Raw genomic sequence first — 26,919 nt, 5'->3', positions numbered from 1 at the left:
CAGTCATTACGCTGGAAGATCCTGTGGACAAGCATCACGGCCACAGTGCGGCCCAAGCCTCCATCTCACTGCGGTTTCACCCTGCTGCCCAAGCCTCCATCTCACTGCTGTGACACCCTCCACTTCCTGCTGGACAGGAAGAGGAAGAGAGGAGATGATTACAGACCCACAGTGATGACTCCAAGCCCCAGCCTCCACATGGACACCGGAAGGACCCATCTTGTCTGCTTATACTTACCTTGATGTAAGTTTTTATTACTTGTTTGCCATATTAAATCGCAGTCTTAACTCAGAGGCGCCTGTTTTCTCTTTTGTTTGTTGCATGTTTGGAGATCGCTTCTGCTCCCCAACAGGCTGGCCCTGAGCATCCAGACTATTTCCTCATCTCACCTTAAGACTTTATCATAGCCTTGATGTGCTACTATATGGACTATCGTTTTTATGTAGTGCTAACAGCTTGCGCCACTTGTTCCATTTCTTGACAGCATGAACATTAGACCGCTGGTAAATAAAATTAAGGACAACCTGAGGAACTGGTCCTGCCTGAACCTTCCATGGTTTGGGCATGTGGCTTTAATTAAAATTAATGTACTCCCACGACTGTTGTACTTACTGCAGACAATACCGATTAGAATCCCAAACTAATTATTTTCTGAATACAAGAGGGCCAAAAAAGAGACAAAAAACTGAGACATAGGTCCCAGCTGGGAAGACCTAGACCTACTCCTGACGCTAGACAGCAAGAAACTGGAGAACAGTACTAAGTGTGTCTGGGTAATGTCTGAGGGATGGCCCCCAAGAGGTGTGTCTCAGTGTAAAAGTTTTTGCTAATCCTTTTACTGCCTAGCTTACTCCTGCAGAGGGCACCATTACCCACTCGTGAAGGCTTACTGACTGGCTGCGACTGTCAGAGGACTCAGAGAAAAGAGTTTTATGGTAAGTTCTTACAAAAACTCTATTTTACCACTTATGAGTACCATAAAAGGGGTTGTGATTATATATGGTTTATAGTTAAGGATTAACATGGTTATGTTGAATATTTTACTTTTCAGCATCATTTTCATAGTGCTGGTTATAATTTTGGTTACCATAGTGCAGCTCACAAGATTTATTGTTTTGGTTAGTTGTTCTTACCAGGTAAATAATTATTTCTGCTTAGGGACTTTACTGCTGAGGGATTTGCTAATTAATTTACTAGATTTTACAATCACAATTAGTTCCCTGGACACAGGGAGTAGAAGTTTAATATCACACTTTAAATAGGATGTTCTAAATAAAGTACATTTAAGAAAGTAGATAATGGCAGTAATATCTACACAGACCTGACCTTACCAAATGTGGACCTGCACCCCAAAGCATATGAATGAAATCCTAATGCTGTGTTTCACAAAATATTTTCCTATGTGGAACTACTCACAATGCTAAACACAAACAAAATTTAGTTCAAAGCTATAATTTTTTATCCATACCAATAACATTTAGCAGTGCACCATTTCCTACCTGTCATTTAACCTTTCCAAGAGATATGAGCCTAATCCAGAACCTGTTCCTCCAGCAATAGAATGGCAGAGAACAAACCCCTGTACAAAAACAACAAGGGGTTAACATCTTACCTAGCCACCATTGCTTAGCTGTATGTTAATATAGGTACCCACACGCACCTCAAGACTGTCGCTTCCATCAGCTTCTCGATCAATGATGTCAAATATATCTTCGTGAATTTTCTCACCCTGGGGAGTCCGTGCATTTAACATCATTATGGTTTCAGCATTAAAGACAAAATCATCAAAGAAAAATAAAAGAGAAAATTAGAATTCCTGCCCAACATAGCTAGTCTAAAAAAGGGTTTCTTCCACCCTCCTGTAAACTATACCACCTAACCTGTGTGAGAGTAAAGTTACTGTACTTTAGTTACATGCCTTACATCTTTTACAATTAAATAAATAAAAACAATCCTTGCATACTGCCAAACCGATTTCTTAGGATCACATTTTCCTTGAATAAAGTTTTTATTAATCTATCCTTGATGGTACTTTTGTTTCCATAGACACATTTTGAATGTGTTGGTAAATCATATAATGCCTGTTGTAAGGGCTTGACAGATTTGCTTTGAATCTAAGAGCCAGCTAAAAAAGTTAGAAGTTTTTTTTTTTTTTTTTTTACTTAAATATAATCAAAAGTATACCTGTATATGGGATTTTTGACTTACTGTAAAATCCATTTCTCTGATGTTCATTGACGGACACAGCTCCTGATATTCTTAATTATTGGGACTTTACTGCCCCCTACAGGAGTAGGACACTAGGCAGAAAAAAAAATTCTCTGGCTATGCCTATGGGCAGTCCCAGGGGATATACTCCCTTCTCTCAGATAGAGGTACTCAGTCTTGTTAGACGCAGTGTCTAAAGAATACAACTCTGCAGAGGGGTGGGTGCTGTGTCTGTCAATGAACATCAGGGAAAAGGATTTTACGGTAAGTCACAAATCCCATTTGAACTCCTGTCTAAGTTCGCCCTCCCATTTGAGATGATGGGTGTTCTTCACAAACAATTTTTTATCATGAAGAGCTGTGTAGAATGTGCCTATACCTCTCAAGTGCTTGCACGCCCCAAAACACAAGGAGTGAATCTGCTCTGGTATGGAGATACCGGTTGCGTCCAGGTTAGAAATCAAATGTGACACTGCGGAACGTGAGATATTCCTTGGTGAATGAAGGGTATTTTTCACACCTAGTGGTAAAGGAGGAGCAGCCTTGGTTATGTGTGAAGTCATGGATTGTGCGTAGACCATAAGATGGCCAGTGGTTTAAGTTTAAGTTCGGGGAAAGGAAGGAAAGGGTCGTCAGAGGGACAGGGATATCCACTCTTCGACCTGTTGTGGAACTGTGGGCGAAAAAATATTGCCACGCATGAATCGTGGCACCTATAGTCGGATATACTACAGAGTATGTGCGTCTAGATAGAGGAATGCTGAGAATAAGGTCTGCTAGAGACCCATTTGGCACCTCCGACTGTTCTATCTGGCTCCAGCTGGGAGCTCGGACTGGTTTTAACCAATAAAGAGACTGCGTAAGGATAGCCGCCACATGGTAATCCCTTATGTCGGGAACACCCATGCCTCCAACCAGGGGATGTCTGACTAAGAGCTTGTGCGAGCAGCGGGATTTTTTCCCGGCCCACAAGAACTTGGAGACTAAGGACTGTACTGTGCGGTAGAAGGACAATGGAATCTTAATGGGGAGTGCCCTGAATAAATATAAGAGCTTCGGGAATGTTAGCATTTTAAACGCTGCATTTCTGCCTGACCAGGAAAGGAAGTGTTTACCATATCTGTTGAGGTCGCCTGTCAAGGTGGTCAGAAACGGGGTGAAATTGGATTTAAACAAGTCCTTCACACTACTTGTGAGTTTGATTCCTAGGTAATCAATGGGGCCCTGGCCCCAATGGAAGGGTACCAAACGTGTGATCTCTGTCCGCATTCTCTTTTGTTTATTGACGGACACAGCTCCTGATATTCTTAACCATTGGGACATCCCAAAGCAGTGTTAAACAGGAGGGGTGGGAACAGCAAAAAAATTTCCAAGGCTAAACAGTAACCAACCAGGCAACAGGAACTCACCTGAAAAAAAACAATACACCCTCAAAGAGAATCAGGTCCTTTCAACAGCAGTTTGCAAAACCTTGCTACCAAAAGAAGCATCCGCAGATACCAACACATCCACTTTATAAAACTTTGTGAAAGTGTGCACCGACAACCAAGTGGCCGCCTTGCAAACCTGCGTCACTGACGCCTGATGGCGGAAGACCCAGGAGGCACTAAGCGCCCTAGTAGATTGTGTCTTAACAGGGAAGGAGGAACCTGACCTTAGACGGAATAGGTCTGAATCGCTGTCTGTCTGATCCATCTGGAAATGGGTTTCAGAGGAAGCGGACAACCCTTTTCAACACTGGTTCTCAACTCCAGTCCCCGGGACCCACTAACAGGCCAGATTTTAAGTATTACCTTGGGGAGATGCAGACTATAATACTGCAATCACGGAGCAGCAAATGAGATCACCTGTGATGTAATTTAGTTATCTTGCAAACCTGGCCTGTTGGTGGGTCCCGAGGACCGGAGTTGAGAATCACTGCTTTACAAGGCCCATCTGTGAGCACAAAGAGAGTAACTTACTATAAGACTCCTAGCTGCCAGGTAAACCCTATTTGCCCAGACCACATGCAAGGCAATTTCCTTCGGATGTTAAGGCCTGGGACACTGGGAAGGCAACACAATGCCTTCATTCAAATGAAAATCAGAGACACCCCTCTGAAGGAACGACAGACAGGGGCGAAGAACCAACTTCTCTCTTCGAATCACGCAGAGGCGATAGGCACCAAAAAGGCCACATTCTGGGACAGCGTAAGCAGGGGAATTTCCCGAAGATTCTCAAATGGAGGCTTTTGGAGAACTGAAAGTACCAAATTGAGGTCCCAAGGTGGCAACGGAACCAGCACTGGAGGAACCAAATGTCGGACACCGTGAAGAAAGGTACGCATCAGGGGGGCCAAAGGTTGTTAGAAAACCGCCAAAGCCGACAACTGGCCCTTGATGGTCCTCAAGGCCAATTTCTGTTCAACCCCCCATTGAAGGAAGGTCAAGATCAGAGCCACAAAGAAGGAGCGAGGATGAACCCCAAGAGACTCACACCACGCAATGTACGTCTTCCACATACGATAGATACTCCTAGAAGTAGATTCCCTAGCTTTTACCAATGTAGGAATCACCGACTCAGATAAACCTCTATCTTTCAGCACCTGACGTTCAACCGCCAAGCCGTCAAAGCCAGCGACTGTAAAGCAGGATGGAAGATTGGTTCTTGGGAAAGAAGATCCTCCCTGAGAGGAAGCTTCCAGCCGCACCAGATCAGTGAACCAAGCCTGGCGAGGCCAGTCCCGAGCCACTAAGATGACTGGAATACCTTCTGCCTTGATTGTGCCTGCATAGAAGTCTTGGCAGAAGCTTTAGAGGAGGGAAGGCGAAAATCGGACGATACTGACCCCACAGGGCCAACAGCGCGTCAGTGTCATCCGCCAGAGGATCTCTTGACGGAGCCACAAACCTCTGCACCTCTCTGTTGAGCCAAGATGCCAACAGATCCACCTTGGTAATGCCCTACTGGAGACACAACTGATGAAACCCCTCCGGATGAAGGGACCACTCCCCTTGGACCAATGCCTGCCGACTGAGGTAATCGGTAAATCAATGGAGCAAGGGTTCAAACCACTAATAGGTGTAAAATCACTCACTCACCCAGCGCTAAAATATACTGATAGAACCGATATTTGAAATAAAAACCATAAAGATAAAAGCTGCTGCTATACTGAGAGGAAATCTGAAAAAGGTGCAACAAATATAGCTAGCATGGACCAATTTGCAACACTAGCAGCGCTAAAACATAAATATCATAAATATAATAATATAACTCACGCCCTGAGGGCCCTCAGTGGAAGTCCTTGATGACGAAAAGCGTCAGTGCGTGAGTGTGCGGTCGCCTAGTAACAGAGGACGCCACGCCGTACTGTCGGATCTGGTCCGCTTGGCGCCAAAGCGGCCGGTTTGAAACTGACAGGGGTGGACGGACGCTGATATTCTTTTGCCTATGCCCGATTAATTCATTTGTTTGTGAGTACATATGTGTGGGGAACGGGGGTGGTTCTAATAAACTTTCTATACAGTATCACACTATGTATCCCCTTGTTGTACTTCCATCCACATGGTGATATGAACATACAAAGATAAGGTTTCGCATTAAAGAGCCAGGCGGTGGTTGCTATCGGTCTGAGTGGAGGAGCCAGCATTGATGTGTACATGCCTGTCTATATCCCTGTTTTGGTGAGTTTCCAGTCTGACGGGGGATCACGGCTTGCTGGTGGTGGTACACGGATATTATCATTAGCCACACTCTTTTCCATGGTATCACTGCACGGGTACATGGGACTGTATTTTGGCCAAATGCTTACCTTCACATCAGCAGGAGTCTTATACACTGATGGACTTTTAATGTTTTAGCATTTTCTCTATTTCCAGCCATTCATTTTTAAATTATATTATATTTATGTTTTAGCGCTGCTAGTGTTGCAAATTGGTCCATGCTAGCTATATTTGTTGCACCTTTTTCAGACTGAGGTAATCTGCCTGCCAGTATTCTACCCCCGGAATGTGTACAGTGGAGAGGGCTGGAACGACCCGTTCTGCCCACCTTAGAATACCCACTACCTCCAGAGCTGCCAGGACACTTCTTAGCTGGATCTGATTGTCCAGAGACTGCGGAGTCTTGTCCCATTTGGTAAGAATCTCTCTTTGCAGGGACCTCGTATGGGACTGTGCAAATGGAACCCCCTTGAAGGTAGACACCATCAGGCCCAGTACCTGCATACAAGTCCAGAGGGATGAATATTTGTTGGACAGCAGGAGACGAATTGCAGCCTGCAATTTCTGGAGTATGGAAGAGGAAGGAGCACTCTGGCTAAGGCCGAGTCCAAAGTCAGGCCCAGACAGTCCAGATTTGTGGATGGAACCAGGGCAGATTCTAAAAATTCAGAAAACAGCTGAACTCCTGCAGAGTTCATATTGGGATCTCCAGCTTTTCCACCAAAGCAGAATGAGACTCCACTCGCAGAATAAGATCATGCAAGTAGCCCACTACCACGTTCCCCCGTTGGCTTAACAAGGCTAGCACCGGGACTAACACTTTTGTGAAGACCCGAGGCGAGACCAAAAGTGAACACCACAAACAGATAATGCTCCTCTCCCACAGCAAAGCAGAGGAAGTGCTGGTGACTGGCACATATTGGATTGTGAAGGTAAGCATCCTTGATAGAGGCAAGGAAATCCCCCTGGCGCAGGGATGCCACCATCGTGCAGAATGGACTTTATTCTCAGCTTCTGCTCCCACACAAAGCAGTTCAGCGCCTTCAGGTCCAGGATTGGACACACTTTGCCTTCCTTCCTAGGAACTGTAAACCGGTTTGAGTAAAAACCCTTAAAATGCTTCGGGGCAATCAGCCTTTGATGTAACAGGTCTTGTACCGCAACAAACCCTGTAAGCAGTCCAGGGACAGGCGCAAGTTGGAAGGAAAGAACCTTGCCGGGGGACAAGAGCGAAGCAAGTTCTTGTAGCTGGACCGAATGACTTTGTGGACCCACTTGTCTTGCACCCGGGAAGTCCACGGGTCCAGAAACCAGCGGGTGAGGGCGCACCTTCATGTTAAAAGGAGCCTTGTCCTCGGGTCTGGAGAAGCCCGCTCTGGGTTTGCCAGACCATGTTCGTTTGGATCCCCCAGAGGAGGCCCTGAAAGGCTTCGAGCCCTTGTCAGTCAACCCTAAGGGACAAAAAAAAAAAAAAAAACTGAGCTGAAAAGGAAGGCCCACATCGACGAGATTCCTTGCCTAGTAGCCTGTAGAAGAAAGGTACTCTTCTCCCCTGTGAGACCTTTTATGATGTTATCCAGGGTAGCTCCAAACAGGCAATCTCCTTGAAAGGGAAGATCAGTCAAGGCCTATTTAGAAGTCCCAATATGGGAATCAAAAATAATCAGCACAAGCCCACATTAAACAGAAAAAAAGAATCAATCAAAATTCTTGTGCACAAGGCTGCAAACAATCAGTGCCAAACACAAAAACACCTGTGAAAACTTAAAGAAAATAATATTGCTGCGCCAAGTCTTTCATTGGAGATAAATAAATAAATATGTTTGGTGTACAAAATGTTATCACAATAACTCTAAATCAGTCCATCAACTGTGATACTAAAGTGATAAATCAATCTCTGAGCCGTGATTATAAAATCAATAATATTAATAGTCCCAATCCTCAGTGAAAATAGTGACTGAAAGAAAATCAAAAAATCTTCATCCACAAACGTGATCAAAAGTGCTGCATGCTTCACTCCAGGTGGTGCTCCTAGTGACAGATTAGCAGCTCACCTTAGGAACAGACTCCTGAGAGTCAATACACACTCACTGGGATAATACACACTGGGATAGTCACTGCAGTCTGGTTTGCCTTCCCATCACCGCCTCCTGATAGTCCCTCCAGGTTTATCCAGGTTTATACGGCATCGGTGTGGAAAAATAAAAAATTGATTTTTGTAAAATCTTACCGTAAAATCCTTTTCTCTTAGCTCATTGACAGACGTAGTCCTCGGTGATTCAACACCCTCGGGTTATGCTGCCCTCTACAGGAGTAGGACTAGACAGGAAAGAAAACGTTCTGGCCACACCCTAGGGGCAGTCCCAGAGGGTATAGCCTCTCACTTCCTGCTCTAGCAAATCAGTTATGTCACAAAGCAGTGTTTAGAGAATTTAACCCAACCCATCTCAAAAACAGAGGGGCGGGTACTACGTCTGTCAATGAGCTAAGAGAAAAGGATTTTACGGTAAGATTTTACAAAAATCCATTTTTCTCTATCCCTCATTGACAGACGTAGTCCTCGGTGATTCAACACCCTCGGGACGTCCCAAAGCAGTACCACAAATGAGGGGTGGGAAAATGGAAATCAAATCCAATCTAGAAGGCCCAACCGGTGCCAACTAGAAGTTTACAATGCTCATCCTCAATGATGAGACTCAACAGAAATTTTTCAACAGAAAAAAACCCCCGAGGTAGACCACCGGTCTCCTCAAACTGCGGCCTGCAAAACCTTGCGGCCAAATGAGGCATCCGCCGATGCCATCACATCAATCTTATAAAATTTTGTAAAGGTATGTACCGACGACCAGGTGGCCGCCTTACATACCTGGACCACTGACGCCTGATGGCGAAAGGCCCAGGAAGTACTGAGCGCTCGAGTGAAGTGCGCCCTAACAGGGAACGGAGGATTCCGACCCTTAATAAGCCTGTACCACCGTCTGACTGGTCCATCTAGATATGGTCGCGGCAGACACAGGCAACCCCCTTCAAGGGCTATCCGTGATCACAAAAAGTGAGTCCGTCTTACGAAAACAAGTTCGTAGTAGTCAAGTGTATCCTTCTGAACCCCATCCAAGGAGTGTAATGCAAACTCCCAAGGATGGCTAGTCTTAGGACACGGGGAAGGTAACACAATACTTTTATTCAGATGAAAAACTCTGAAAACCACTTTAGGAAGGAAGGATGGATTCGGAAGAACCACCACCTTATCCCTATGAACCACCAGATATGGGGAACGACAAGATAATGCGGCCAGTTCTGACACCCTGCGTGCAGAAGTAATGGCCACCAAGAAGGCCACCTTCTGGGATAATGTAAGCAAGGGAATCTCCCTAATATCTTCAAAGAGAAGTTTCTGAAGAACCGACCACACTAAATTAAGATCCCAGGCGGTAAGGGTGCGCGCACTGGCGGAGCCAGATGTCGCACCCCCTGGATGAAATTCCGCACCAAGGAATGATTAGCCAAAGGTTTCTTGAAAGAAGATTGCTAATGCCGAAAACCTGACCCTTGATCGTGCTCAAGGATAGTTTCTGCTCAACCCCTTGTTGCAGACAGACCAAAATTCGGGTCACCGAATAGGTATGTGGGGGAAATCCAATAGATTCACACCATGCAATATAAGACTTCCATGTGCTGGAAGTCACTTTCCTTGCTTTAACTGGAGGTAGGAATAACTGAAGCTGACACTCCCTTGTCCTTCAGTACCTGGGTCTCAATGGCCAGGCCATTAAGCCAGCGACTGTAAAGCAAGATGGAAGATCGGTCCCTGAGACCGCAAATCCTCCCTGAGAGGAAGTCTCCAAGGAGCGTCCGCGACTAGCCTCACCAAGTCGGCGTACCAGGCTCGACGAGGTCAGTCCGGAATTTCCAGAATAACTAGAATTCCCTCCACCTCTATCCTGCGAAGAAGTTCCCGCAGCAACTTGAGAGGATGGAAGGCATGCCGTAGCTGATACTGCCCCCACGTGGCGATCAGCGTTTCTGCTGCGTTCGCTAGAGGATCGCGGCGCGAGCTACAAACCTCTGCACCTTCCTGTTAAGCCAAGGTGCCAACAGATCCACATCCGGGATGTCCCAATGAAGGGACAGCTAGTGAAAAACCTCTGGATGAAGAGGCCATATGCGACTGGATCCGAATCGGGCTGCTCTAGAGCTGCTCGATCCAGTAAATCAGACAAAATCTGATCGCTCTCAGTTCCGATACCCTTATTGGTAATCTGGATACTATCGGAAGAAATGACTTCCCCTGGTTGAGCATCGGAGACTTCCTGGTCCGCTTGCTCAACTGGATCCGATTGTCAAGGGAATCGGAATTCTGATTCCATTAAAAAAGAATCTCCTTCAGGAGAATTCGGGTATGAGACTGGGTATACGGTACTGCCTCTAAGAAGGCCACCATCAGTCCCAGCCAATTGATGGACAGCAACATCCGAATCGTTGACTGAACCTTCTGGAGTTTCTCCGCAAGGAGAAACTCTCTTGCCCAGGATGTACCCAACCTTAGGCCCAGATAGTTCAGTCTCCTGGTGGGAACCAGGGATGATCTTTGGGAAAGCGAAAAAACGCTGATGTCCTGCGATGATGGGGATATAAAGATAGGCCTCCTAAATGTCTATGGACGCCAGGAAATCCCCCTGATGCAGGGAGGCCACCACTGTACGGATGGACTCTATTTCTTCCCAAGTCCAGATTTGGACGCACCTTGCCCTCTTTCCTGGGCATTGTGAATAGGTTCGAATAGAACCCCTGAAACCGTTCAATGTTAGAAGGGAAGAATCGCACCGGTGGAAGTGATCGAAACTCGATCCTGTGTCCTCCAGAAACCGGTGAAGACATCCCCCCCCACCCCAGAGATGGGTAGGGGTGCATCAGGCTGTATCTTCAGGCTTGGCTGAGCCGGACTTTTTGTTTAGCCGACCAGCGCCCTTTGAAACCCCTCTAAAGGGGCTTTGGAGGGTTTCGCCTTATCGCCCGCCCTCGCGGAACCAACAACTCTTTATGAGCAGAAAAGGAAGGTCCTCGTTAGTTACGAGGTCCTTTTATCCTAACAGTCTGTGGCAAGACAGCAGGTGGTACCGTCTATCCTATAAAGAGGAATTCCTTAAACGGATAGCACCTAGTCATGCGTTTGGAAATAACAGGGGTTCGTTTCAAAACGACCCCATTTGGGTAAAGGAAAATCCTTTGCCCTTTTGGTAGGCTAACAAGTACCAAAAGGGAATCTCAGTCTCAGCTACCTCTGCCAGTGTAACCTCAAGACTAAAGGTTTCCCGGACGGACACAACTAGTTCATCCACCACTCTTGTGCTATGGCGGAGGCAGAAACGTGCTCCTCACTGCTGAGGAGATATTACCTGAGACAACAGCCCCTGAAGTATCTGATAAACAATAGGGGTAGGCGGGGGTCGCTTCTTGACCCCTGTCCCTGACAGGCCACCTCCACCCGGGATACCAAAGACTCCAAAACTGCCGATAATGCATTAAAAACAAGTGGGGTACTGGAGGGTCCTGCGGCCACCTTGAGGGGATCAGGTGGGGATCCCTATGCGGCAGGGTCAATGATTATACAAGACACTTGCCAGCGACAAAAAATGACAAAGTAAAAAACTTTTTTTTTTTGTGTCCCCCAGTCGCAACAGCGACTGCCTTTTTGGACCCGAGAGAGAGAGAGACCCCAAGGCTCATCCCTGATGCACAGAAGTTTTCATCAGCTTGCTCAGTGCTTGTCTTGTTACAGACAGGAAGTCTTTGGCCCTTTTTCCTGGGTAAAGGAGGCGGCTCCGCCCCTTAACACGCCTGCCGGCGCCTCCCCCTGGCTCCATGAGGTGTTTGAGTCACCTCAAACATGGCCACCCCCATGCTGGAGACACGAGGCTACACCAAAATGGCGGCCTCGTGCGATCTACCAGACAATGGCGGCGGCCTGCACAGAATAGCGGCATGTCTGCAGAAGGATCTCGGCCTCACAACCCTTCACCCTCATGGTGGTCAGCGGTACCGGACCCTGGCGGGCCGTATGCGGTCCGTGGCCGTCGGGAGGCATCTGTTTAGCTGGAGGAATGATCTGGAATGCAGTATACATGTATAGACATCGCCCTGTGGCTTCTGACAGGTAGGATACCTTATACTATCACAGTAAAGTTCTAGTACTGCCACTGACTACAATCATTTTCACATTTTTACAATTAGATTGTCAGCTCCCAAACCAAGCCTCCTGGCTTCTTGTACACAAAAATCACACTCAATTAGGGGGATCTGTGACATGTTATAGGATAGAGGGGAACCCATCCTTACCATTACAGAGAGGGGCCCGCGTTCACCACAAGACCCGTCAGGGGGAAAGGGGGAACATACTACTCACCATACCGAAACCAGGCGGGCGCCAACTCCTGACAGTACCCCTCTCCACCGAGGTAGGAGGGCTGTCGACCAATACGGACGCCGTGACTCATGGTCTTTGGCGTTTCAGCAAGACGTTTAACTCGCAGGGTCAGTCCCCGTCCAGTGGGACTATGTCGCGGCCGACCCAGCGCGGAGCTATGGCCTGCACGCGCTCGTAGGCTGAACTGGGGTGACCACTGGATCTCAACATCCAGCCCGTCGCCCAGTTTCAGCGTACTTGCTTGAAGATCTCACAGGAACACTGGAGAAAAAAAGCTGTCTAAAAAATCTTTTCTAAGAAAAAAATCCTGCCAGGACCGAAGATCCCAGCAAGGTATCTAGGTCCTTACTCCTAACTAGACAGAAAAAAACTGATTTGCTAGAGCAGGAAGTGAGAGGATATACCCTCTGGGACTGCCCCTAGGGTGTGGCCAGAACGTTTTCTTTCCTGTCTAGTCCTACTCCTGTAGAGGGCAGCATAACCCGAGGGTGTTGAATCACCGAGGACTACGTCTGTCAATGAGCGATAGAGAAAGCAAGTTCTAGTGCTCTCTGATTTTAAGGCTATTTATTAAATTATAAACGGTGAAATCGCACTTACATTTCAAAGCACTTCAGCAGTGCGGACTTATCATAGCATCAAACGGTGCCTGTGGTCTCCGGGAATCGACATGACGACGTGCAGGCTCCTCCCCCGTTAGAAGTCCGGTCTGCAGACCAGCATTTGAGCCAAAAGGACCACTGCCAAAACAGAAAGCCGAGCCACTAGGGGAGCCGCATCCAAAGAGGTCCACCAGCTCAGCAAAGGCAGGGGGGAGCTGTTCTCCCTCCAGGTCACGGTGTAAAAGCTTAGCCCACTCGGTCAGAGTTTGCGACACCGGGGCAATGGTGAATACCGGCCTCAGTGCCGAACCAACTAGAGTGTACATATTGCGGGCCACACCCTTCGGCTTCCTGTCAGCCGGATCCTTAAGGGCCGGGACTCTTCAACCGGAATCATGGTTGCCTTGTTTAATCTGGAAACCGGAGTATCCACCACCGGTCTTAAAAAGGGACTCCTCATAGGGTTAACGCCTAGTAAAGCGCTTAGGGACCCATCGGGGATGCTTTGGTTGTCCCCACTCTTTAGTGACAATTCTGTCAAAATAGGCAGGGAAAAGAAACACTTTTGCTGCTCTGGATGGCTTGTAAGTGCCAAAGGGAACCTGCGCCTCTGTCACAGCTGCATCCTCCATCTCCAAGGTCTCACGCACAGATACAATCAGTGCTTCCACCAGAGCCTTTTAGTGCACGGGTGCAAACGTGGAGGAATCATCCTCACTATCAGAGGATTCCAGGAGTGTGGTTGCAGACCCAGCAGGGTGACCCACGTCCACGGCGGCCAAATCAGGTTTAGGATCTGAATCAGATGAGGTAGGGGAAGGCGGAGGGCGCTTTTTGATAGCCCATCATGCAAAAGTCAAATCCACCCGGGACACCAAGGACTCCAGGACCGCTGTCAGTGCATGGATGGATGGTTGGGACACGGAGGGCACCGAAGCCTCAGACAGGGGATCAGGTGGGGAGATGTGCTTTAAAAGACTCCAGGGGAACCCCACAAAACAGGTGTAAAACACTGCAAGGGACACCCCCACCGCGCTGGCAGCACCACCTAGTCGCCAGGCACAGAGCACCAAGCGATCCTCAGCAGAGGGAGAGAACCCCACCAGACTTCCCACCCAGCAGAAACAGGCAAATAGGATAATATGTACTGCACACACAGAGATCAGGAAGTAAAAGGGATCCAGGAGTCAACACCAGGGGATGAGGAGGGTCTCCCACCAATGAAATCGCCACCCACAGGGCTCCACTGTCATGGCCGCCACTATTTTCAAGGGCAAACCACCACAAAATGGCCGCCAGACTACTCAAACATGGCCGCCGAGCATTTCTATTTCAGGCTACAACAAAATGGTGACCTCACAAGGCTTACAGGGACCCCGGAGGGTCCCTAGGCCTCAGGGACAGACCCAGGCCGGATGGGGCCCTGGCAAGAGCCCGCACCAGGTATAACCAGGCCCCATCCCTAGTATAGTGCCCGACCCACCACTCCAGGAGGTGGACCAGACCACCCAAACAGCCCCAGCATAAGTGGAGGGGGGGGTAAGATGGGGTCGGATGAAAGGGGGGTGCCTGACAGGAAGGAGGGGAACCCAGGGGGTCCGACCATCCCAAGGAGGGGCCCATGTCTACCCCAAAACCCTCCGGGGGCTGGGGGGGACACAGCTACTCACCATACCAGGAACATGGTGGGCACCACTCCAGACAGAACCCCTCTTCAGAATGTGCCCATCCTCGGTCACCACACCCCTCCTACATATTCAAATTTTTTCATGTTTTTGTTTTTTCATGAGTGTTTTTTATTCAGTGGTATTTTGAATATTCTAATTATATATGTTCATGCTACGATTTTATGATCATTGACCCTACGAGTTAATGAATATGCAAACCCAGCATTTCATATTCCTGATGTGCCTCCTGTACCATGTACTTGTATGAAAAGGTATTCTATTCTTTGTATTGTTTTCCTTTGCGTGAAATCCCTGGTGTTCCTGCCATTCCCTCCGCTTACCAAAAACAGCCCACACTACAGAGGAGAACACACCATGGTCAGTTCCTCAGCTAGGCTGGGAACTCAGCCTGCTCTTTTTTTTTTAACAAACAGAACTACTCTTTAGTGAAAAAAAAAACGTAGGACACAAACAGCAGATATACAGAGTGCACATTCGAATAGGAACAGCAACAAACTGAACATGTCAACACATTGCCTAATAAAAGAAGGACACAGTAAATAAACACCAGTTCGAAGAGAGGTAATAGTAAGACTGTCCCCTTGGGACAGGGCTAAGCTATCCAGCCATGGTGGCCAAATTTTTTCACATTTTTAGGGTAATTCCTGTTGAGGTATGTCAATTTGTACATTGGCAGATCCCGTTAATAACCAATTCCTAGGAGGATGTCGTGGGAGGGGGAAACCCACTTAAAAAGAATATTTCCTTTTACCGTAATAAAGCAAATAGGATATCAACAGCTTGGTAGATCTAGGTCTTTGCGCATCATCATTGATACCCATTAGTGCCAATTCAGGTGTACATGGGAGAAAGAGCTGTAGACGGGAGTTGAGGAGATCAAGAACCGTTGTCCAAAACTGTGCTACCTGTGGGCATGTCCAAAACATATGGATACCCTCAGCCGTATAGCATCTAGTACATACAGGGGATCATTGTGGATCGATTCTGTACAATCTCTGTGGCATGAAGTATACTCTATGGGGAAATTTGGTTTGCATAAGCTTGTCTCTAGAGGCTGTCAGTAGTCTAGGAGTTGTTCTCGAAGCAGTCTTTCCAAACCTCGCTCTCTAAAGCAGGAATATTTGCCTGCTATTGCTACCAGAGCCTATCCATCTTGGGCGACTGCACGCAGCCTGCTCTCCTTTATGATCAGACCTGTCCTGACACCCCCACCCCGCTGCACAGCCTTTCACTAGTGTGCTGCTCTTTATCCCAAGCTCTAATGCAGCTGAGAACAGAAGGAATGTCATCACTAACAAAAAAGCGTATACAAAGATTTATTTTTTTAAGTATCTATACACAAATATTTTGCCTTTAATTTTTATTTTAAACTGGATAGGTTGTGTCACATGTACAATCACTTTAATTATAAGAGATCTGTGTCTTCTATAGAGTTTCACCTGACAGCTTTCTGTCTTAAATGATCATGGCTGTGGACAGGGCTGGCACCCAGGTGATTCCTAGCATATGTGGATGCAGCTACGAGTTACTTGGAGCGGTGTGTACACTGTGTGCTTTTTCTCCAGCAATATTTTTGCTGTTCCCTGAAACTGTACAATTAAGAAACTATTTTCATGTTCCTAAGTCTCGGTGCGGCTATCTCATGCAGCCCCTTTCAGCTACTTCTTGTCTACATGCATTTTCTCCAGTGTCCATTGCACATCTTTGCTTTGGGCTTTCCTGTTGGTGAGCAAGGTTGTCAGGGCACTACCAATGTCATTGCTAATCAGCGAATTCGCGCATTGGCGCTAACACGCATGCTCGCCCAATCACGGGCGAACGCAGTCCGAAATGTGCGTGCGCCAATGCGCACGCGCATACGCAAGTGCGTAATGGCGCTTGGCGCTAAACGGCCTATTTAAAGCCAGCAATCTCAACAACAAGTTGCTGGATGATCAACAGCCTCCCGTGTTCCCTGTGCCTTGTAACCTGCTGATCGCGATTCCCTGTTGCCGACCCGGACTGTCTGACGTTGTTTCTCCTGGCTCCTGACCCCTTGGCTTACTCCTGGTTTCCTGTTGTCTGCTCCTATACTTGACCTCGGCTTGGCTCTTGACTTCTCTACAGCATACTCCCAGTCTGTTCCTGTTTGCATCCTGCTACTGCCTGGCTTGCCAAAGTGTTCCGGACCTGCTTGGAACTTCACAACAAGCTTGTTCCTGCTTCCATCTGGTCATCCCAACCGGCAACCCGTGCAACTTCGGGCTCAGCACTCCCTGTCCCACTTCCTGCACCTAGCCGCAAGGGGGAGCCCTCTCTACACTCCGGCTTCGGATCAGGTACGTGACAAAGGTAGACGGTGTCAGCATAACCGTTTGGAATCTTTACCTGTTTACATGTTGCATTGTCTCAAAAATGGAAGTTGCCACTGCATAACAAAGGGCCATACCAAGCAACTTCATGAAAAGGATCATCAGTTTTTTTTTTTTTTTTTTTACCGTGAAAGTTGCAGATTAAAAAAAAAAAAAAAAAAAATGAAGTTGAAATGTATATGAGAGTTTAGTAATTAGGTTAAGATACACTTTAGCCCAGGGTGCACAGCTTCGCTCTCACCATCTGGCAAAGGTAGAAATAAGTATTCAGGAACAGGAAAAAAAAAAAGCCACATGTAATTACTGCTTACCTGTGAGAAGCCGCTGGCCCAGTTGTTTCCAGCTCCCCCTCCATGTTCAGACAAGTAAATGTTCTCAGGATTGTAGAGGTTGGCATAAGGAGAGTTTAAAATAGAGTGAATAACTCGGGGTTCTAGATCCAGAAGTACAGCTCGGGGGATGTAATGCTCGTCATCAGCCTAAAATGAATTAAAGCCAATCTTAGTTGTAAAAATACAAACATTAGCTCTATTTGCTTTCCTAAGGAAGGCGGTTTCATTGGCTCTATGTTCTCTCTTTTTTTCCATAAGGTGTGTATTGAAAGTTAAAGACGACAAGCATAATATGAAACATCAAACACATAGCAATAGACATGTATTGTTAATTTCACAAAATTAGAATAAATTAAATAATGAACCAGGAGGGGTACATATTAATTGTAAGTACAAAACAAAAAATAATTTTAGATAGTTATCTTAACAGAGAGAATAATTTGTCATATCAAGTATTCGTAGAGGACACACAATTTGGGCAAATGACCAAAAACCCCATGAATTAGGATCAGTCAGTTGTAAGGAACTCCTGGTGTTAGAAATACTAAAATAAATGTACAAGAAGGAATGGGGTGTTGTCCAAGTTATAATATGAAACTGGTGTTTATCAGAAACTTTGAGTGATACTAGTATTGATGCCTCTGTATTTTGAAAAGACAGCTTAACCCCTTAGTGCAATATGCGGCCTCGGCTTTAGAGGGTTGTATCGGGGTGATGCCTGCAGCTTGAGGCATCACCACGGTACAGTTTTTCACAGACGACAGTCAGCTTTCTTGTAATGACAACCAATGCGGCTGAGCAGCTGCTCAGCTGTCATTACAAGGAACGGGAGGGGACATTCCCCACTTCGGCGGCTCACCTGTTTCTCCTGTAAAATCCAGAAGCGATGTCATGACATCACTTCTGGGCACTGGAGCTTTAAATGCGCCAGATTAAAAAAAAAAAAAAAAAGACAGCATTCAAAAACAGCCAAACTTGGAGTTTTGTATGCTTTTAAGCGGAGAGGAGGGATTGGGGGTGGGGGGGATAGTTGGAGGTCGAAATTTGTCGCCATTCCATGATTCACAATTTTAAAGCATGATGTTCGGTAGCGATTTACTCGTGTAATCTTTCAATATTTTTTTTAATTAATGAAAGTGAATTTCTTCCTATAAAATTGCATTTGAAAGACCACTGCACAAATACCGTGTGACATAAATTTTTTTTTTTTTTTTTTTTTAATTCTTTTTATTTGGTTTTCAGAAAATAAGAAAGAAAAAAAAACACAAAATACATACAAGTACGAAGTAGCAAAGCATTTGTACATATCACAACTACGCAAACAATAGAGAGGAAAATACAATGTTTTGAACAAACAAGTAAGATATGGTGCCATCTAATAACCATACGGGTAAAGCCCACAGCCTCCCACTGGATACATTCATCGGCAGTAAATTAGTGAACAAACCTCGTTAGCCAATATCTTAATACATGTTTCTACAATGACCTGATCGGGCGGGGAGTAGGCGGAGGGGCTTATGACCCATTTCTACATTGATTTAGTAAATGGAAATTTTACATTTCTAGGAGGGTGCCCCATCCAGGGAACATGCTGCCACCCCCCAGTTCAGGTCTAGCTACCCTCCGCCCCGGCCCCCCCGAATCCATCACCCACAGATAATTGGGCTCAACTTGAACTATGTTTGGGAAAATAATCATTCCAGATCGACCATTTGGCCTGAAATTGTTTTACCTTAAGTTCAGTTAGGGCTAGGGTTTTTTCGTAGATACAAGATTCTCCTACAAGTTGAATGACCTCCCTCTGAGAGGGAACATCTACACATTTCCACTTGCGTGCTATGGACAATCTAGCAGCAAAAAGAATGTTTTGGACGACAGTCCTAAATTGGGGGGGATACCTGTCTACATTAATACCTAAGATGGCCTGTTCAACCGTCACTCTGTTTAAGATTCCCGTAATGGAAGCAATAAGTTTTGATACAGAGGTCCAGAAACTTCTCAGAGAGATACAGGACCACATCACATGTATTAGGGTGCCCACCTGACCGCACCCTCTCCAACATAAATTAGATGTCTCTGGGGAATACTTGGCAATAGTGTATGGTGTTTTGTACCACCTGAGATGTAGTTTTTGAAGCCCTTCCCTGAAGTTGGAGCATCTGGTATGTGTTCGAGTAAGCTTATAGGAGTTTAGCCATTGCTTAGTGGTGAATTCCTGGTTAAGTTCGCTTTCCCATTTGAGATGATGGGTGTGTTTGATAAATGACCCTTTATCCTGTAGAGCTGTGTAGAATGTGCCTATGCCTTTGAGCTGTTTGCTGGATCCAAAACATAGGGAGTGAACCTGTGCTGGCATGGAGATACTAGTCGCTTCTAGGCTAGATATCAATTGAGTCACCCTACAGAACGTGAGAAACTCCCCGGCAAACAAGGGGAACCTCACACACCTGGTGGCAAAGGAGGAGCTACCCTGATTATTTTTAAAGTCTTGGATTGTATGTATGCCAAAAGATGGCCAGTGGTTTACTTTCAGGTTTGGGGAAAGGAAGGAGAGGGCCGTCAGAGGGACAGGGATATCCACTCTGCGGCCTACCGAGTTATTATGGGTAAAAAAATACTGCCAGGCTTGTATTGTGGCACTTATAGTCGGGAGTACCACAGAAAATGCACGTTTAGATAGAGGGATGCTGAGCATCAAGTCCGCCAAGGACCCCTGTGGCACCGCCGACTTTTCTAACCTGGTCCAGCCGGGAGCCTGATCTGGTTTTAACCAATGTAGAGATTGTGTGAGGATAGCTGCCATATGATAGTCCTTCATATCTGGAACCCCCATGCCTCCCACCAGGGGATGTCTGATCAAAAGCTTATGAGAGCAGCGGGGTTTTTTACCGACCCACAGGAACCCAGAGACCACGGACTGCACTTTGCGGTAGAATGCTTGGGGAATCTTAATGGGAAGCGCCCTGAAAAGGTACAGGAGCTTCGGGAATGTTAACATTTTAAATGCCGCATTCCTGCCCGACCATGAAAGGAAATGTTTACCATATCTGTCGATGTCACCTGTCAAGGTGTCCATAAATGGGTTGAAGTTATACTTAAATAAATCCTTCGTATTACTTGTCAGCTTGATGCCCAAGTAATCAATAGAACCCTGACTCCACTGGAAGGGTACTAACTGTTCAATCTCAGTGTGTGTGTCGTCATCTATTCCCACCCCTAGCATGTGTGACTTAGTGTCATTGATTTTGTAGTATGAGATGGAGTGAAATTCCTGAAGAACTTCCTGAGCTGCAGCAAGGGAGGTTTTTGGGGCTGTCATGGATAGGATAACATCGTCCGCGAACAATGAAATCTTATTTGGAAAACCGTGGATGTCTAGACCCCTGATACCCGGGTGGTTTCTAATCCTTTCCGCCAGAGGCTCGATCAGGAGAACGAAGACCAATGGGGAAAGTGGACACCCTTGCCTGGTCCCATTTGTGATATCAAATTTCGTAGAGAACATACCCTCTGTGTAGACATAGGCCGAAGGTTGAGTATATAAAGCCATAATCGCGTCCAAAATCTCACCCCCCATGCCGAAACGTTGCAAAACTTTATGTAGATATCCCCAGTGAATCCTGTCAAAGGCCTTTTCGGCGTCAAGGGACAGGAACACTGTGGGCGTATTTGTGGATTCGGCATGGTGGATGAGATTCAGGAGGCGCCTTGTAGCGTCAGTAGCCTGACGGCCCAGTATAAAACCCACCTGGTCTTGGTTAATAAGGTCAGGTAGGAACTTAGCTAGCCGGTTAGCCAAAATTTTGGCATAGACCTTCAGATCCACGTTCAATAATGATATGGGTCTGAAATTCTTCGCACAGTCCGGGGGTTTCCCCGGTTTAGGAAGCGTTATAACAGTAGCCTCCAACATTTCTGGAGGAAAGGAGGCAGACGAGGCAGCCCTGTGGAACACATCCTGAAGCCTTGGGGCCAAAATCTGTACAAATTGTCTATAGTATTCTGATGAAAATCCATCAGGGCCAGGAGCTTTTTTTAAGGGTAGTGATAGTATTGCGGTGGAGATTTCCGCCGCAGAGATAGGGAGGTTCAAGTCTGACAATGCTGATGGAGTCAGTTTGGGCAGGGAGACTGACGCTAGAAAATTATCTATGTCCTCCGGGGACGGTTGGGGAGTGGACATATCGTCTTTCAAATTATAAAGGGAGCCATAGTATTGACTGAAGGCGTCCGCAATATCTTTGGGGTTGGTCAAGGTCTGTCCAGTCGAATGGTGAGTCAGTTTAGAGATGCGTTGTCGGGGAATCTAGTTTGGAGATGTGTTAACAGAGGGGGCGGATCTCCTAAGTGACAGATCGGAGTGTTCAGCATAGCTGAACATCCGATCTGTCCCTGGCTCACTCAGTCACCTCCCCCCCCCACACGTTAGTAAGCACCAGGCATGCATTAACCCCTCCCTCTCCAATAAAATTAACCCCTTCCCTGCCAGTGTCATTTTTACAGTAACAGTGCATATATATAGCACTGATTACTGCAGTAATGTCACTGGTACCCTCAAAAGTGTCAAAAATGTCAGTCAAGGGTCCGATCTGTCCGCCGCAATGTCGCAGTCCCGCAAAAAAAAAAAAAAAAAAATGCAGATCGCCGCCATTACTCGTTAAAAAAAAAAAAAAACACCAAACAATAACTTTTGCGCAAACCAATCAAAATATGCTTATTGTGATTTTTTTTACCAAACATAGGTAGCAGAAAACAAATTGGCCAAAAATTTAAAAAAAATTAGATTTTTACATTTTTTGGGGGGGGAATTTCATATAAAAAAAAATGTTAAAAATATTGTTATTTTTTCAAAATAAAAGCATTTTTTTGTTTATAGCGCAAAAAGTAAAAATCGCACAGGTGATCAAATACCACCAAAAAGAAAGCTCTATTTGTGGTAAAAAAAGGACGTAAATTTAGTTTGGGTACGGCGTCGCACGACCGCGAAATTGTCAGTTAAAGTCGCACAGCGCCGAATCGCAAAAAGTGGCCTGGACGTAAGACAGCAAAATCCTCCGGTGGTAAAGTGGTTAAAGGAGCCATTTCTAAGAGGTTGCATTTAATCCATCCATCCGGGCAAGGGATATCATATTTGCTTAAGAGGTTGCATTTAATCCATCCATCCGGCCAAGGGATATATCTGCTTAAGGCTCATTTATATCCTGAATTTGGTGAGTGCATCCCCATAGGGGTTTTTTTCCTGAAGAGCACTTGGACACTTATATGGATCTGAGCACCTTTCCAGCACTTTAGTTTCTTTGGAAGAAACCTTTTTTTGGACTGCACCTTATTATATATTTTGCACCTTGTATATGGTTGCACCATGGACACATGATGTAACATATTTCAGCACTTTAATATGTATTGATTTCTGTACTTCGTGATCACGAATGCACTTTATCTTATATGAATTTTAGTATTTTAACCACTTGCCTTCTGTGCACTTAAACACCCTTCCCATCCAGGCCAATTTTCAGCTTTTAGCGCTGTCACACTTTGAATGACAATTGCGCGGTCATGCTACACTGTACCCATTTGAAATTTTTATCATTTTTTTCACACAAATAGAGCTTTCTTTTGGTGGTATTTAATCATCTCTGGGTTTTTTATTTTTTACAAAAAAAAAAGAATAAAGACAAAAAATTTTGAAAAAAAAGAGTTTTTCTTATTTTCTGCGAGTAAATTTTGAAAATAAATTGTTCTCCTTCACTGATGTGCGCTGATGAGGCGGCACTGATGGGCACTGATAGGCTGCACTGATGGGCACTGATGAGGTGGCACTTATGGGCACTGATGAGGTGGCACTTATGGGCACTGATGAGGTGGCACTTATGGGCACTGATGAGGAGGTACTAATATGCCGCACTGATGAGCACTGATAGGCGGCACTGATGAGCACTGATAGGCGGCACTGCTGGGCACTGATAGGCGGCACTGCTGGGCACTGAGAGGTGGCACTGCTGGGCACTGAGAGGTGGCACTGCTGGGCACTGACAGGTGGCACTGAGAGGCGGCACTGATGGGCACTGATAGGCGACACTGATGGGCACTGGCGGATGGCACTGGACACTGACGGGTGGCACTGATGGGCAGCACCATCAGTGCCCACACTCAGTGCCCATAGTGCTGCCAGTCAGTGCTCATCAGTGCCTAGATGAGCAGGCACTGATGGGCACTGACTAGCAGCACTATGGGCACTGATTGTGGGCATTGATGGGGGGCACTGATGGCGGGCACTGTGGGCACTGATGGGGGGCACTGTGTGTGTGTTTTTTACCTTGTGTAATCAGGGCACTGGTGATCGGTGCCCTGATTACATTCTCCTGTGTCCCCGGCGCTGTGAGGCTCCCCCTCCTTCCTCACACTGCAGGCTCCGTGTGAGGAAGGAGCGCCGGCGATGAGAGAGGATCTCATATGTTTACATATGAGATCATCGCTCATTGGACGGCCAGATCACGTGGTGAATGGCCGCTGTGATTGGCCATTCACCACGATCTGTGATCGGCCGTGTCCAAGGGACACGGCCGACACAGATTTTCCCCGCAGCGCGCTCGCGGGAGCGCGCTGGGGGCGTGTCACTGGGAGGCCGTTTAAAAACGGCCTCCCGAAAATTCGAGTCCGCGCTGCAGCCGTATATAGGCTGTAGCGCGGACGGGGGGTGGTTAATATTTTGATCATAGTTATATGGATTTTTTTTATATATGTACTTTTAGCACTGTATATATGTTTACCTGTTAGCGCTGCCTTATATGAATAATATATATATATATATATATATATATATATATATATATATATATATATATACACATATACATATACACACACACACATACATACAGAGTTGTATAAAGTACTCGAAACCCATACTTGAGTAAAAGTACAAGGGCTCGATCAAAAACTGACTGGAGTAGAAGTGGAAGTGCTCGATCAAAAAATGACTTGAGTAGAAGTACTAAAGTATTCAACATTTTTTGTACTTAAAGTATTGCAAGTCGTTTTTTCAAAAAAATTGCTACCCAAGTACTGAAAGTAAAAGTACCGGTAGTTTTGAAAAAAAAAATTGCTACTCAAGTACTGAAAGTAAAAGTACAAGTACTGTGTTATGTAGTTATTAAAGAAAGAAGTCAAAAGTTTGAACATCATATTGTTTTTTATTATTTCAAATGCAGCTTTTATTTATACATACAGTAGCATTTATTTTCGTATGCGCTAATACACATGTTTTGAGCTTCATGAAACCTGCCATCTACTGTTCTGGCAGTGGTAATTTTTATAATAGTAATAAATAACTATGCAGCACAAAAAAAAATAAAATAAAATATCGGAGTAGAAGTATTGAAATCATCGAAAAAATGTAGTGAAGTAAAAGTGGAAGTAGGAGAAAAAAAATCGGATTTTTGTAAGATCTTACCGTAAAATCCTTTTCTCTTAGCTCATTGACAGACGTAGTCTTCTTGATTCACAAGAACTGGGTTATGTTGTCTCCGCAGGAGTAGGACTAGGCAGAAAGAAAAAACGTTCTGGCTCCACCCTAGGGGCAGTCCCAGAGGGTATATCCTCCCTCTCTCTGCTACAAGGAATCAGTTCTGTCACAAAGCAGCAACAGAGAATTTAACCCAACCCAACTCAATGATAGAGGGGCGGGTACTACGTCTGTCAATGAGCTAAGAGAAAAGGATTTTACGGTAAGATCTTACAAAAATCCGATTTTCTCTGTCGCTCATTGACAGACGTAGTCTTCTTGATTCACAAGAACTGGGACATCCAGAAGCAGTGCCACAAATGAGGGGTGGGATTGACAGAAATCAAAATCAGTGCCAACTAGAAGTTTTAAAGGATCATTATAAACAAAGAATGAGACTCAAATAAAAATTTACAACGGAAAAAAACCCTCGAGGTAGACCACTGGTCTCCTCAAATTGCGGCCTGCAAAACCTTGCGGCCAAACGAGGCATCAGACAATGCCATTACATCAACTTTATAATGTTTTGTAAAGGTATGCACCAACGACCAGGTAGCCGCCTTGCACACCTGGACCACTGACGCCTGATGGCGAAAGGCCCATGACGCACTAAGTGCCCGAGTGGAGTGCGCCTTAACAGGGAACGGGGGCTCCCGACCCTTAATAGAATAAGCCTGTACCACCATCTGTCTGATCCATTTGGAAATAGTCGCGGCAGATGCAGGCAACCCCTTTTTGGGTCCATCCGGGATCACAAAAAGTGAATCCGTCTTGCGAAACGAGTCTGTCGTTTTCAAGTATACCCTGATCGCCCGGACCACATCCAAGGAGTGCAAAGCAAACTCCCGAGGATGACTGGGCTTAGGACACAGGGAAGGTAATACAATTTCTTCATTCAGATGAAATTCTGAAACCACTTTTGGTAGAAAGGCTGGATTCGGACGAAGAACCACCTTATCTCTATGAACCACCAGATATGGGGAACGACAAGATAATGCGGCCAGTTCTGACACCCTGCGTGCAGAAGTGATAGCCACCAAGAAGGCCACCTTCTGGGACAACGTAGGTAGAGGAATCTCCCTAATATCTTCAAAGGGAGGTTTCTGAAGAACCGACAATACTAAATTAAGATCCCAGGGTGGTAACGGCGCGCGCACTGGCGGAGCCAGATGTCGCACCCCCTGGATGAAATTCCGCACCAAGGAATGAGTAGCCAAAGGCTTCTGAAAGAAGATAGCTAATGCTGAGACCTGACCCTTGATAGTGTCCTTACTCCTGACTAGACAGAAAAAAACTCATTCCTTGTAGCAGAGAGGGAGGATATACCCTCTGGGACTGCCCCTAGGGTGGAGCCAGAACGTTTTTTCTTTCTGCCTAGTCCTACTCCTGCGGAGACAACATAACCCAGTTCTTGTGAAGTCAATGAGCGACAGAGAAAATTAGACTCTAGGAAAGTACAGATACCACCTTTCGGTACTTAAGTACAGTAGTTCTACTTAGTTACTATACATCTCTGTATATATAAATATATATATATATATATATATATATACACACACACACACACACACACACACACACACACACACACATATACACACAGGTCCTTCTAAAAAAATTAGCATATTGTGATAAAGTTCATTATTTTCTGTAATGTACTGATAAACATTAGACTTTCATATATTTTAGATTCATTACACACAACTGAAGTAGTGCAAGCCTTTTATTGTTTTTAATATTGATGAATTTGGCATACAGCTCATGAAAAACCAAAATTCCCATCTCAAAAAATTAGCATATTTCATCCGACCAATAAAAAAAAAAAAAAAAGTGTTTTTAATACAAAAAAAGTCAACCTTCAAATAATTATGTTCAGTTATGCACTCAATACTTGGTCGGGAATCCTTTTGCAAAAATGACTGCTTCTTTTCCAATAGTTTTTATTAGGTTTTTCCAAAAAGAACAAATAACAATTACATCATATACAGGTACACTGGTTGAAGAAAGTAACAATCACGATTAACATTGCACACTTGGCTCCACCAACAGTCGGTGTTGTCGCAATACACCCCCCAGACCAGCCCCAGACCCGAAACTCCCTCAGGGGC

General features: G+C 45.7%; 1 protein-coding gene across 2 annotated transcripts in view; it reads right to left on the bottom strand.

Moving 5' to 3' along the window:
- LOC309566226 (tubulin gamma-1 chain) overlaps window positions 1-26,919 on the bottom strand; it is a 515,319-nt gene that overhangs the window by 305,048 nt on the left and 183,352 nt on the right. For both annotated transcript variants that reach the window (XM_082271329.1, XM_082271328.1), the window contains exons 3-5: window positions 17,287-17,454; window positions 1,662-1,730; window positions 1,501-1,580 (exon numbers count right to left, since the gene is read on the bottom strand). In XM_082271329.1, coding sequence (XP_082127455.1) covers window positions 1,501-1,580; window positions 1,662-1,730; window positions 17,287-17,454 — 317 coding nt within the window. The remainder of the gene's footprint in view (window positions 1-1,500; window positions 1,581-1,661; window positions 1,731-17,286; window positions 17,455-26,919) is intronic.

Source organism: Pelophylax lessonae (assembly GCF_965119305.1).
Source record: "Pelophylax lessonae genome assembly, chromosome: 11".
NCBI classification, from domain to species: domain Eukaryota; kingdom Metazoa; phylum Chordata; class Amphibia; order Anura; family Ranidae; genus Pelophylax; species Pelophylax lessonae.
This window is presented reverse-complemented; position numbering and strand designations above follow the sequence as displayed.